Source organism: Maniola jurtina, chromosome 28, assembly GCF_905333055.1.
Source record: "Maniola jurtina chromosome 28, ilManJurt1.1, whole genome shotgun sequence".
Classification (NCBI taxonomy): Eukaryota; Metazoa; Arthropoda; class Insecta; order Lepidoptera; family Nymphalidae; genus Maniola; species Maniola jurtina.
Window position 1 is genome coordinate 435,560 of NC_060056.1, and position 13,430 is coordinate 448,989.

At 38.1% G+C, this 13,430-nt stretch overlaps 3 protein-coding genes across 4 annotated transcripts in view; 1 reads left to right on the forward strand and 2 right to left on the reverse strand.

Moving 5' to 3' along the window:
• Positions 1–452: 452 nt before the first annotated feature.
• On the reverse strand, positions 453–3,191 carry LOC123879534 (ubiquitin-related modifier 1 homolog). 2 transcript variants are annotated; one of them, XM_045927300.1, is made up of 3 exons: positions 2,991–3,191; positions 1,878–2,086; positions 454–631 (listed from the first exon to the last, which is right to left on the reverse strand). In XM_045927300.1, exons 2-3 carry the CDS (start codon positions 2,076–2,078, stop codon positions 503–505), a joined length of 330 nt encoding a protein of 109 aa, XP_045783256.1. In that variant the 5' UTR covers positions 2,079–2,086; positions 2,991–3,191; the 3' UTR covers positions 454–502. The 2 variants fall into 2 exon arrangements, with proteins under 2 accessions (XP_045783257.1, XP_045783256.1); XM_045927301.1 differs by lacking the exon at positions 2,991–3,191 and having other exon boundaries at positions 453–631.
• Positions 3,192–3,366: 175 nt separating this feature from the next.
• LOC123879535 (partner of xrn-2 protein 1-like) lies at positions 3,367–4,912 on the forward strand. The gene is made up of 3 exons (XM_045927302.1): positions 3,367–3,622; positions 4,182–4,335; positions 4,693–4,912. The coding sequence occupies exons 1-2, from the start codon at positions 3,459–3,461 to the stop codon at positions 4,327–4,329; spliced, it is 312 nt and encodes a 103-aa protein (XP_045783258.1). The 5' UTR covers positions 3,367–3,458; the 3' UTR covers positions 4,330–4,335; positions 4,693–4,912.
• Positions 4,913–8,836: 3,924 nt separating this feature from the next.
• The window catches only part of LOC123879478 (cytoplasmic aconitate hydratase-like), a 32,690-nt gene continuing 28,096 nt past the window's right edge, over positions 8,837–13,430 (reverse strand). The window contains exons 17-22 of the mRNA XM_045927197.1: positions 13,174–13,302; positions 12,694–12,830; positions 12,445–12,618; positions 11,755–11,851; positions 11,069–11,254; positions 8,837–10,473 (exon numbers count right to left, since the gene is read on the reverse strand). Of these exons, the coding sequence (XP_045783153.1) occupies positions 10,363–10,473; positions 11,069–11,254; positions 11,755–11,851; positions 12,445–12,618; positions 12,694–12,830; positions 13,174–13,302 (834 nt within the window). The 3' untranslated portion in view covers positions 8,837–10,362. The remainder of the gene's footprint in view (positions 10,474–11,068; positions 11,255–11,754; positions 11,852–12,444; positions 12,619–12,693; positions 12,831–13,173; positions 13,303–13,430) is intronic.

Genomic DNA, 13,430 nt, shown 5'->3' on the forward strand with positions numbered 1-13,430 from the left:
TTTGGACTAGAGGATGCCCGCGACTTCGTCCGCGTGGATTTAGATTTTTATAGATCCCCTGGAAACTGTTTGATTTTCCGGGATAAAAAGTTGCCTATTTCGATTACAGAGACGCAAGCTACTTTCAGTACCAAACATATAAATCAGTTAAGTAGATGGTCTTTAGTAATCCCGCGGGAACTCTTTGATTTTCCGGGATAAAAAGTAACCTATGTCCGTCCCCGGGACATAAGCTAATCCTGTGCCAAATTTCGTCAGAATCGGTTACACTGTTGGCCCGTGAAAAGGTAGCAGACAGACAGACACACTTTCGCATTTATAGTATTAGTTAAGTTATGGAAGTATGGATGAACAGCGCGAAAGCTCCAGAAATGAGCCCTAATTGTAATCTGGTGATTTGTCAAATATGAGAAAAATAAAAGCCGCTTTTATAAAATAAAATTATTTTAATTAATACAATTACATTTCTTATTATAATTTACATAGTACATAACTTATTATCCTAGCCCCCGTGTAGTGTGGATATAAACATAATAACATCATTTTGCTTCAGCTCGTATGACAGTTCTCCACACAGCTCCCAGTCCGCCTCGTTCACCAGCACCAGGATACCAGGCCTCACTGACTCACCCTGTGAACAGAGGCTTATGTTAAACAGAGTTTGTAGGCTTCTTCTCAGACCAGGGCGCGTTTGGCACCCTTGTAGCATTTACATTTACATCAGAGCCTCGATAGCTCAACGGTTGAGGAGCGGACTGAATCCCGAAAGGTCGGCGGTTCAAACCCCACCCGTTGCACTATTGTCGTACCCACTCCTGGAACAAGCTTCACACTTAATTGGAGGGGAAAGGGGAGTATTAGTCATGATTAGCAGCATGGCTAATATTCTTTTAAAAAAAAATCAGTTAGTTAATAACTCCATTACCATTATCTTTCCATAATTGACAAACAAAAAGTGTACAAAGCTTTTAACAAGCTTTGCCGGGCAACTCAGGTTTCTCAGGATGACAAGCCATACTCTACCACACTAGGCGCTTATCCAGTGTGGTAGTAGACTATGACTTTTTTTAAAGAATATTAGCCATGCTAATCATGGCTATTACTCCCCTTTCCCCTCCAATTAAGCGTAAAGCTTGTGCCAGGAGTGTACAACAATAGTGCAACGGGTGGGGTTTGAACCGCGGACCTTTCGGAATTCAGTCCGCTCCTCAACCGTTGAGCTATCGAGGCATCGAGGAACGAATTTACGAATAGGTATATCTTTGAACAGAGCAACCGCCGAGTTTCTTGCTGGTTCATCTCGGTACGAAAGGCGTTCCGAACCAGGGGTAGATGCATTTAACGGTTCAAAAGTACTTGTAAGTCTAATTGTGTGGGGTGTGTGGTGGTGTCTAAGTGCAATGGGTGGGGTTTGAACCGCCGACCTTCCGGAATTCAGTCCGCTCCTCAACCGTTGAGCTATCGAGGATTGATTGATGAGTAGTGGTGATTGGTGGACTACAGCTTCAAGAATTCAAGTTTTTTATTTGCTCATAAAACATGATTTTATAGGTTTTTATTAAAGTGGATAATATTTTGTCCAGTAATAGGCTTGCTTTGATACAGGTTACCTCACAACGTTTCCTTTACCATCAACACAAATAAACTCTGAAATATATAATATATAAAAAATAGGTTAATTTCTTCCGTATAAAACATAGCCTATGTCACCCGGACCTTTACAACAAATGAATTGACACCTCATTCATCAAAATCGGCCCAGTAGTTTAAACACTACTGTGGAACACACAGAATCTGATACAAACATACATACATAGACTGCTAAAATCATAAACCTTCCTTTTGGTTTTCCCGCAGGCGGGTAAAAAATATATTACCTGTAAGAACAACTCGGGCCTTTCTTTTAACAAATTATCTTTAATCCATACAAGCAGTTCTTTTATGGTCCATTTTGCGCTCTGGCAATCCGGGAAGTATTTATTCAATGCTGGCAATTCCACTTCTCTCTTTTTTACTTTGTCAAACAAGAGTTCTGCACCTCCCCCAAACTGAAGGTGGATTTTTATAGTCTCTGGCATATTGAGGGCTGAAATGAAACTTATACTGATATTATAAAAGCAAATAAAAAGCAAAGCCTCAATAGCTCAACCGGTAAAGGAGTGGACTGAAAACCGAAGGGTCATTGGTTCAAACCCCGCCCGTTGCACTATTGTCGTACCTACTCCTAGCACAAGCCTGACGCTTAGTTGGAGAGGAAAGGGGAATATTAGTCATTTAACATGGCTAATATTTAAAAAAAAAAATGTGTTTCGTCTGGATGTTACCTTTTAACAACCAATCTATTTATCCAATTGACTTTGGGATAGAGATAGCTTATATCCTGGAGAAAGAGTTGGGTTACTTTGTGACCCAGAAAAATAGAGTTCCACAGGGTTTTTAGGGCTCTGTACCTCAAAAGGAAAAACGGAACCCTTATAGGATCACTTTGTTGTCTGCCTATCTGTCAAGAAAACTATAGGGTACTTCCCATTGACCTAGAATCATGAAATTTGGCGGTTAGGTAGGTCTTATAACACAAGTACAGGAATAAATCTGAAAACCGCGAATTTGTGGTTACATCATTTAAAAAAAATTAAAATGTGTTCAATTTTCAAAGTAAGATAACTATACCAAGTGGGGTATCGTATGAAAGGGCTTTACGTATACATTCTAAAACAGATTTTTATTTATTTTTATATATGATAGTTTTTGATTTATCGTGCAAAATGTTGGAAAAAATACCCGACTACGGAACCCTCAGAGCGCGAGTCTGACTCGCACTTTGCCGGTTTTTTTTTAATCTAAAGCTAGATGAAGCCACGGGCATCAACTAGTCTCATATTGTTGTCGATATAACACAACTCTCGTTTAAGGTTCACATGGTTTCGCTAGTTCTAAGGTTTTCTTCAGGTAACTATAGCAAAAACATAAATGTAGGTATTTTTACTTACTTTAGTAAAAAAAACACTTGATTACAATTCTTTCTTTATTATGTACTAATTACCGCGCTGTTTAAATGTGCTTGTTTGTATCTGACACCGACAACAGGTAAAATTCACTTTTATTTCGTAACTGAATATTTTTTGGCTAAATAGGTTTTTAATTTAGGTTATGTTTATTGTTTTTCTCAATGGCTTTTTTTCTTATTTTTAGCTTTTTTTTTAATTTCAATGGGCTTTGGATGTTAGTCTTTAAAATCATAGACAAATAAGGAAAGGCATGCACGATAAACTTGGACTATTCGACTCGACTAACAAAAAAGCTTTTCGTCTGTGACCAAACCTTAGAGTAGCTGACGTCAGTCTGTCTCATTTGTGTCAAAAATCTGTCAAAAGTCAAAACAAAAAATCGTGACAAAATTGGCAAATAATAAAAACAACGTGATTTTTTTTTGGTTTTCTACAATTTATTGAATAAAAATGAAGCCCTCGGTGGATATAGACGCGTTGCGCACGGAGCACGAGTCCGACGAGCAGTGGGACGTGCGTCGCAGCTTCATGATGGAACATAAAGATGACTTTGAGGAATCGGAGTTGATAACTCTGGCTCAAATCTTCACTAACATTGAGTTTCTGGGGTGCAGGTAAACACGAGTCCTAGCTCGGTCCTTACAACTAAGAATACCAATTTCGAGGTTTGTTAGAGTCATCCTTGAGGTTTCCTCGAGTGAGTTGGAGTTGAGGAGCTTTCGAGGTTGCGACTTAGAATATGGGTGTATTTTCTGTCGTATTCTTCATTTCGGAGGACCGTAACTGCTAACTGCTTCCAATAAGCACGTAATAAGGGTTTTCTTGGTTTGTCTTGACTGTATAATATCTAGAGAATCTATGTAAAAATGTAAATTTAACTTGGCTGATTTTGAAAATACTCTAAGCAAGGCATACACAAGGCCTGTAATCTAGGAGTTCTATAATGCCAGATAATATAATAACTAGCTGATGTCTATAACTTTGACTGAATGGGTTCAATTTTTTTTTTAAATCCTGCGGGAACTTTAAAAAATCAAATGCGTTATTTCTTGCACGATGGAATGGAACCTTTCATGTGAAAATCCGACTCGCACTTGACCGATTTTTATTTCCAAAGATAATTTAGCAATCTCACTTGATGGTAAGTGATCATATTTTTACCAATTGTTACAGATATCCAGCCCAAACCATGAAGAGAATAGCAAAACTGGCAGAGAAGGTGTCAGCAAAGTACAGAGAGAGTCGGAAGCATAAACTGAAGAGGACCTTCATTGGAGCCAGCGATGCGGCAGAGCAGAAGGCTAAGCGGACATTCAAATAAATTACACCATTCAGACATACAAGGAACCAAACGCTTAATTTGCTATAATCCGCCAAACCAAAGAAATCTGTATGGTGCAACATGCAGCGTGCTACATGCACCGCCCGCCCTCCCACTGATAAACATGCAGGAAAAGCCAGCCGCCAAGAAAGCCACACGCACCACCACCACGCAGTACCACACAAATCCCAACACCACTCGCACGTTTTGCCCCGACACCGGAGCATCCTCAGGAGATGTAGACAGATTATTAGGCATTGTAAGGTACATACAGATTTGTTTGGTTTAACGGATTATAGCAAATTAAGCTTTCGGTTCCTTGTATATCATGGACTTCCGCAAAATAACGATTGCTTCTATACTACATTCAGACATGGCTGTAGTCAGGAATGGGGGGGGGGGGGGGGTTTTTTAGATCTTAACTGAATCTTTCATGAGAAAAAAGTTTCACTCCCAACTTCACGGGTTGAATACCTGTAACATTTCAATTTGACCAAACTTTTATGATTTAAAGGACCTCAATTTATTTTTCTCATGTTTGTGATTGGTTGGTGGATCTATTTCTTTTCTTCTTTTATGATAAAACTAGCTGATACACGCGAATTCGTTCGCATGGATGTAGGTTTTTAAAATTCCCGTGGGAACTCTTTGATTTTCCGGGATAAAAAGTAGCCTATGTGCTAATCCAGGGTATAATCTATCTCCATTCTAAATTTCAGCCCAATCCGTCCAGTATAGATATTTCAATCCACGAAGACGCGCCCCACTATTTATCGCGAGGGGAAACCGCGGGGTGCGGGGAGTTCAGTCCGAGCATTAGTCTTGAGTCGACCACGGCTCAGTGTACACGGTCAATTTGGGTTGCTTTGCTGCGTATCGTGATCCATCGGAAAGTTGCTCTACTTAAATTTTTTGTATATATTATTATTTTTTAATGTAATAATATATAGTGTAATTGAAGGATTTTCTTATGTTAGGTTATTTTAAAAAACAGATTTGAATTGTGATAAAAGAGCAACCGCCGAGTTACTTGCTGGTTCTTCTCGGTAGGAAAGGCATTCCGAACCAGTGGTAGATGCTTTTGACGATTCAAAAGAACTTATAAAAGTCTAATTGAATAAAAATATTTTGAATTTTGAATAAAAATAGAAATGATAAAAAATTATGATATGAAATGATAAAACTCTTGGATAACCTCTTCGTGTTTTGTTCCTGTGTTTTTCGCTAGGTTTTGGGAGGATATTCCAATAATTCGTTAAAAATATTTAAATCATTATATTAAATACTTATAGGCGTCACTCAGAAAAAAAGAGGTATTGATTTTTCTGAGTGACGCCTATACTTATACATATTATCAATATCACACTTCACATCACACTAATATTATAAAGGTGAGAGTTTGGCTAAAATTTAGAATAGAGATAGATAATATCCAGGATTAGCAGATAGGCTACTTTTTATCCCGGAAAATCAAAGAGTTCCCACGGGATTTCAAAAAACTTAAATCCACGCGGACAAAGTCGCGGGCATCATCTAGTATACAATATTTGTTGTTATTAAAATATTATTAGTAACCAATATCGAGTATTATATGTCTACGCCAATAACACAATTAGTTCAATAAATGCAGTACCATCACGTCTTATATATTTTTTTTTAAAGTAGGTGAAAATATAAAGTAGAGCATACTTCCAGTTAATTATGAAATTTTTTGCTATTTAACTATGTGTGCGTGTGCCCACATTGCTACTCGCTGCGTAGGAATAGAACTCACATTCTTGCAGTTTACACTGCACACTTGCACTGTAAGCGATTGCGGAAAAGAGTGGGGCGCGTCTTCGTGGATTGAATTATCTATAGTTTTAGCGTGAAGGAGTAACAAACATACACACACACACACACACACACACACACACACACACACACACACACACACACACACACACACACACACACACACACATACAAACTTTCTCCTTTATAATATTAGTGTGATAGCTTTCTAATGCTGAAAGGTTACTTGTTGGAATTTGCTTGCAACTTAATGTCTCGACTAAATACTTAATCAATTTTAATGAGAGGACAGGGATACTTTTGATCCCAGGTTTATTTCATCATAAAAGCAACTTGAATTCAAAAGTAAATATTGGATAGAATCAGGCGTTACTTTGCGGAAGTTCATGTTTAGCAAGAAACAGTTAAAAATTATTTTGCTATAATCCGCCAACAGGATAAATCTGTATGGTCAAACATGCAGTTACAAGCTAAGCACCGCTTACCTCCCCAACCAAGCAATAAAGCCAAGTTCCCAAGCAAGCACTGCCACCACCATTCACATGCAACACCACACAAGACTTTTCCACTACTCTCGACGCACGTTTCGCCCCGACACCGGAGCATCCTCAGGAGATTTCGACTTTACAATGCTGTATTGTCAAGATTCCGGGAATTCCGGGAACGTTCCGGGAACAATGCACATTGTAAAGTCGAAATCTCCTGAGGATGCTCCGGTGTCGGGGCGAAACGTGCGTCGAGAGTAGTGGAAAAGTCTTGTGTGGTGTTGCATGTGAATGGTGGTGGCAGTGCTTGCTTGGGAACTTGGCTTTATTGCTTGGTTGGGGAGGTAAGCGGTGCTTAGCTTGTAACTGCATGTTTGACCATACAGATTTATCCTGTTGGCGGATTATAGCAAAATAATTTTTAACTGTTTCTTGCTCAAAAGTAAATGTTTATTATTAAAAAATGAAAAAAATATTAATTTAATCATTTCTGTTTGTCAGAAGAAGTAGGTATAGTAAAACTTAATTAAATTATAAGACAAAATTGAAAAAGAACATGTTACTTAATACTGTTATATTTAAATACTTATTAATTTAGAATTAAGAATTTAGGATACAAATTTAATATTAAGTACATTATTAATTCTTTAAATAAATAGAATTTCATATCCTAAACCCAATCTTTTTTTTAAATATCATTATCCTTAACAGGGCTCTCTCCCTCACTCGTTTCATACAATCGTAGTTCCAATTTCATTTGAATATTAAGCAACCAATGTCCATGAAATTTTGCAGACATATTCTAGAAACTAATATCTATGTCTGTGGTTTTCCAGATTTCTGTTAAAATATTCGGTTTCAAAGTTACGCGGTCTTAAAAATTTTGTAGCCGACAAGTGAAGGTTACAGTAACTAAAAAAGAGCTGATAACTTTCAAATGGCTGAACCGATTTTCTTGGATTATAGCTAAGAACACTTTCGATCAAGCCACCTTTCAAACAAAAAAAACTAAATTAAAATCGGTTCATTAGTTTAGGAGCTACGATGCCACAGACAGATACACGCGCCAAACTTATACCACTCCTTAACACCCCTGTTTTTGGGTCGGAGGTTAAAAATAAAACAAAAGTCATAAGAAAATATAACATTTTATTTGAATAGATAATTCACAGAGTATAAATTCCTAAGTAATTATATTATTTGCTATTTGCAAGTTCTTGTGAATTTGCAATAATTTATCTTGCAATAACTTAGTACTATTTTTATTACGAAATAGTAACATATAATTATAATATCATATATATATAGTTTATTTAAGAACAGCGCTTATTAACTAAACTTTTAGAAAATATAACTTAACAATTAAAATAAACTAGTTGTGCCCGAGAATTTTTTTACGTAAAACTTTTTTGAATGACAGAGATTTTTTCAATTCAATGCGTATTTTTCTTGGTAACTACGATGTCTTAAGTGGGCTCTACACTCGCGGCGCGAACGGCCGCGAAAGCCCGCGACAACTCCGAATCACGAGTGTAGATCTTAGAACAAATAGGAAGGTGAGATTTTCAATGCCAAAAATCTACAACTACTATGGCAAAAGAATAAGCGCATATATAGTACCCAAATTATATAATGCAATCGGCTGGGCTGAGGAGGACAGCGATGGGCTCAGTGAGGGAGTCCTAAAGAAGAGGTTAAAGGAACACCTACTTAGGGACTCCCTAACGGAGTAGATCCATGCTTTATAAAATTAGTAATTTGTGTTTTGTGTTTTCTTTTGATTTGTATAGTAATGTGTTTTTGTCTGTTTAATAAATTAGTTAGGTTTAAATAAATGTTTACTCGTAGTAAGTTTATTATAAGTATAGATTAAGGTGTATGGATAAGTTAGTTAATATGTACGATAAAATAAGAGCGCCACCTCGCCAACAAACTGGCCCACCAGTTTGGCGAGCGATAATATTATAGATCCAATGTTAATTTTTTTTTTGATTAAATAAATTAAAAAAAAAAAAAAAAAAAAAAAAGATGTTGTTCACGCCTTCGCGTTCCCCTTTCCCCGATCAGTGTCGGTTTTTGGTCCGCGACAAAGGGTTCCGTCCATAGTCACGAACAAGACTGCAGATTTGCGAGTGTGGAGGGACACAGTTCACGTCTGGATCGCGGTATACATTCACGGCGTGAAATAACGGCGCGCCTTCACGTGTGAGTATAGAACCGGCTTAATATTTTGTCATAGCAAAAAACCTGTTTTCAACTTGTACTAGTAAAAATTTGTTTTGACAAAGTTTCGTTACTACTAGTTTTAACTAGTAAAAACTAGAATTATTCAATTAGCTTAGAACAATATCTAAGCACCGCGACATCTATAGCGAAACGAAGGTCGAGTGGGTAAAGCTGAATGAAGGGACGACGGAGCGAGTCTTCTGGCTAAGCTTATTTAAAGAAAACAGTCAGTCAGTGAGTCAGCCTGTCACGCTATCAGTTAGCGAACATAATTAGATAAATATGTGTGATTAAAATTAGTTTTTACTACTTAAAACTAGTTTTAACTGAAAACGGGTTCTGTAAGAGCGGTTACGCACTTATCCGATCCGTCCGTAAAAATACGGATATACATATTAAAAAGTCGGACTGAACTCAGATATTGCTTACGCACTAATCCGATCTCTAATCCACATCCAAGCTATTCAATGGACATCTTTGACATATCTACGTCATACGTCCGATTTGAATCCGAGGCACATCCGAAATATTCTCACGGATGACGGAGAGAACTCGGATGACGGAAGTCGGAGCTAGTGCGTGAGCTGCCATACAAATAGTTCTACGACTACTTCGGAACGTATTTTCACGGACTCTGATCGGATGAGTGCGTAACCGCCCTAACATATCAATTTCTTTAATTTAATTTTGATTTAGAATGCATTATATTGCAGCTATATAGAGAGGCATATTCGCCCAGCGAATAATCTCTTTAAATAAAGATTTAAAAAAAAAAATCGCTAAGCCAATTCGCGTAATATAAAAACTTACTTAAGCCCCTTTACTAAATACAAACATTAAATACAACCCCTAACCCAAATAAATAAAAACAAAAAAAAACAACTAACCCATTTCCAAAAAAACTTAAAAAATATAACATTAGCCTTATCCAACTAAGCAGTGTGCTTAGTATAAGATTTTCTATCTCGACAACGTTGATAGAATTCGATCGTCAACGAGCGAGACAATGGTACGGTTTCTGAGCACAACAATATTTTAAAGTATTCGCATCCTCTTCTTACTAATGTATTATGAAAAGGACAGACACAGTTTGACAGTTTTTTTTTACTAAGAATATTAGTCATTTTAATCATGACTAACATTCCCCTTTCCCTCCAACTAAGCTTGTACTAGGTTTGGGCACGACAATAGTCCAACGGGTGGGGTTTGAACAGTAGTGTATACTGTACACTAATAAAATTTAGGCTTTAAATGTAAAATCCATGTTCCGTCCCTTTTTAGCAATATTAAAAAGAAAAAGATGCAGATACTCTAAAACCTATATCCTCAGGGCCCCCAAACAAACAGCTATAGCCGTTTTATTTTAACACTGAAGTGTTTCAATGCTCGAAATCTATGAATGTTGGTAAAATATAAAATCCGGTACTAACCCAAAGGAGTAAGAACAACATAGTTCATCTAGTAACCTAGAATTTCGTTTACGAAAACGAAAATAACTCGTGCTAAAGGTTGCGATTGTAAACTATAATTACAACATCTTTCTAATCATATAGTTCAAAATACCTCCATTTCTGTAATAGGTTAAATCCACCTCAGTGTCGAATCGCACTTTGACTTGGAATGATGTACCATTGTCCACCTAGAAAAAAAGAAAAAGCCAATGGGTAATATTTTTTATGATAGTGTTTTTAGCTACTAAAAAAAATTAAATACATTTCGTATTTAGTATTAAAAGCAACGCAATAATATTCAATTCAATGGCGATAACTCGCACATGCCGAAGATTTCATGCATACGTCGGTTCACGCGTCAGTTGCATCAGTTGCGTCGAAGAAATTAGTCTGGTATTATAATAGTTACCTCTATGCAGTAAGCTTATTACACAATCGAAGATTATGTAAATGATAAAAAAGCATGGATTTGACTCGTTCCAGCAATGTGCGGGACTGCAATTTCTTGTATAGTATGGAATATTATTGTAAATTGAACAATTGAAAAGAGCAACCGCCGAGTTTCTTGCTGGTTCTTCTCGGTAGGAACGGCATTCCAAACCAGTGGTAAATTATTTGACGATTCAAAAGCACTTGTAAAAGTTTATTTTGAACAAAAATCTATTCTATTCTAAAAGCAACGCAATATTCAATGAAGATAAGTCAGCAGCACACTCTAAAGAAATTCTGGTGTCGGTAGCATCAGCTGCGTCGAAGAAATTAGTCAGTTATTATAATAGTTACCTGTACAGTAAGTAAGTGTTGTGGCGCCAAGTCTTCAGGTACTTTAATAGTGTACTGTTCTGCCCCGGTCAAGCCTAGGGAATCCGCGTTTTGCCCGGGCAGGAATTCCAAGGGCATTATGCCCATACCGACGAGGTTAGAGCGATGGATCCTTTCGAAGGATTCTGCTATCACAGCTCTTATGCCCTGGGGGATAAAAATATAAGTTAGGGTTTTGACCTTTTATGCCAATATTTAATTTAAAAACCAGTCTCATACTTGATAATATGTACAATAATATAATTTTGTCTGACAAAACATTCCCAGTTAAAAAAAAAACCAGTTAAGTGCGAGTCGGACTCCAATGCGGAGGGTTCCGTACCATAGTACAAGAAATACCTAACACCATTATGTAGAACTCTGCAAGTTAATAATGGTTTACGACATCTATATGTGTTTTAGTGAATTAAATTTTTTGTGAACATATTTTTTTTGTATGATATAACCACCAATTCACGGTTTTCGGATTTTTTCCTTAACTTGTGGTATAAGACCTACCTACGTGCCAAATTTCATGATTCTAGATCAACGGGAAGTACCCTATAGGTATTCTCGATAGACACGACATACCAACAAACAACGATGTGATCTTATAAGGGTTCCGTTTTTCGTTTTGTAGTACGGAACCCTAAGAAGCTTCAACTTACCAACAGGAAGGGTCCTTTAGCGGCCCAGTCTCGGCTGGATCCCGATCCGTAGTCCTTCCCCACTATCGCTATGAGCGACACGTTTTCCTTTGCGTATCTGCAAACACAAAGTATAGAAGGGGTCAAGTTGGGGTTCAAGGGGTCAAGTTGGGGTATTCAAGGGTTTATGCTGGGCTAAAAGGGTCAATGCTTCCTGTGGGTGGGGGTAAAGGAGCCATATTGGACCTAAGATGGTGATATTGGTGATATTGAATGGGTCAAGTTGGGATTAAAGGGGCAAGTTGGGGTTCAAGGTGTCAAATTCGGGTTCAAGGGATCAAGTTGGGGTTCAAGGGTTCATGCTGGGTTAAAAGGGTCAATTCTTGCTGTAGGTGGGGGTGAAGGAGCCATATTGAAGCTAAGGTGGTGATATTGGTGATATTGAAGGGGTCAAGTTGGGATCAAAAGGGTCAAGTTGGGGTTCAAGGTGTCAAGTTGAGATTAAGGGGCCATGTTGAGAATAAAGGGGTCAAGTGGGATTAAACGGGTCAGGTTAGGGTTCAAGGGGTCAAGTTGAGATTAAGGGCCATGTTGGGAATAAAGGGGTCAAGTGGGATTAAACGGGCCAAGTTGGGGTTAAGGGGGTCACGTTCGGGTTAAAGGAGTCATGTTGGGGGTAAAGGGGTCAAAGGTTGTAGAGATGGGTCTCACCTGTCAGCCGCGTCGAATATATCCATTACTTGTAATGAAGGGTGGTGGACGGTGCGGGGTCCAGGAGACGGTGCCATTTTGTTGACGAGTCGAATGTTCGCGAAGGTGCCGCGCGACATCACCGCGTCATTGCCGCGGCGAGAGCCATACGAGTTGAACTCACGAGGTGTTAGCCTGCAACCAAAATAAATTTAAAAAAATTCGTAACTAGGAAATTTTCGCGCTTGCTTCGCTCGCGGGTTAACTCACCCTCTGTCGGCGAGGAATCGAGCAGCAGGCGAGTTTCTGGCGATGGATCCAGCGGGCGAGATGTGGTCTGTGGTCACAGAGTCACCCAGTAGAAGAAGACAACGAGCGTTTTCGATGTTACGAATTGGTGGTAGGTCCTGAAAGAAAAAGCATGTTTGTCTTACTTTTTAAAGTTCCGTACCTCAAAAAGAAAATTGGAACCTTGTTGACTGCCTGTCTGTCCGACAGACAGACAGTTAACGTGTGTATCAGTGGCATCGTAGCTCCTAAACTAATGAACCGATTTCAATTAGTTTTTTTGTTTGAAAGGTGGCTTGATCGAGAGTGTTCTTAGCTATAATCCAAGAAAATCGGTTCAGCCGCTTGAAAGTTATCAGCTCTTTTCTAGTTTCTGTAACCTTTACTTGTCGTAGTGTTGTAAATTTTTAATTTACACTTGTTAAATAAATAAATAAATCATATTTTGTTTTATTCACTCACCTTGGTCATACCATCAAAGAATGGTGGTCTCTTGATATAAGTGGATTCAGGGTCCCATCCATACAACTTTCCTTTAGGCACATCCAAAGCCTGCCATGTAGCTGAGCCTTCTTCTATCTTCTCATATACCTGTCAAGATGAAATAGAAACTAATGAATCAATGCATTCAATGAATGAATGAAAAACAGGATATAAATAAACCCGAAGACATGTGATGGCACTGATGGTAAGATATCACGAAAAACATGAAAAAATAA

What these genes read in the sequence shown, in the direction of transcription:
- LOC123879534 (XM_045927301.1), bottom strand. Translation starts at nt 2,078, where the DNA reads ATGCCAGAGACTATAAAAATCCACCTTCAGTTTGGGGGAGGTGCAGAA. An exon ending in GGCCCGAGTTGTTCTTACAG is followed by an intron (nt 632 to 1,877) that starts GTAATATATTTT and finishes CTCTGTTCACAG; the next exon opens with GGTGAGTCAGTGAGGCCTGG.
- LOC123879535 (XM_045927302.1), top strand. Translation starts at nt 3,459, where the DNA reads ATGAAGCCCTCGGTGGATATAGACGCGTTGCGCACGGAGCACGAGTCC. An exon ending in ATTGAGTTTCTGGGGTGCAG is followed by an intron (nt 3,623 to 4,181) that starts GTAAACACGAGT and finishes CAATTGTTACAG; the next exon opens with ATATCCAGCCCAAACCATGA.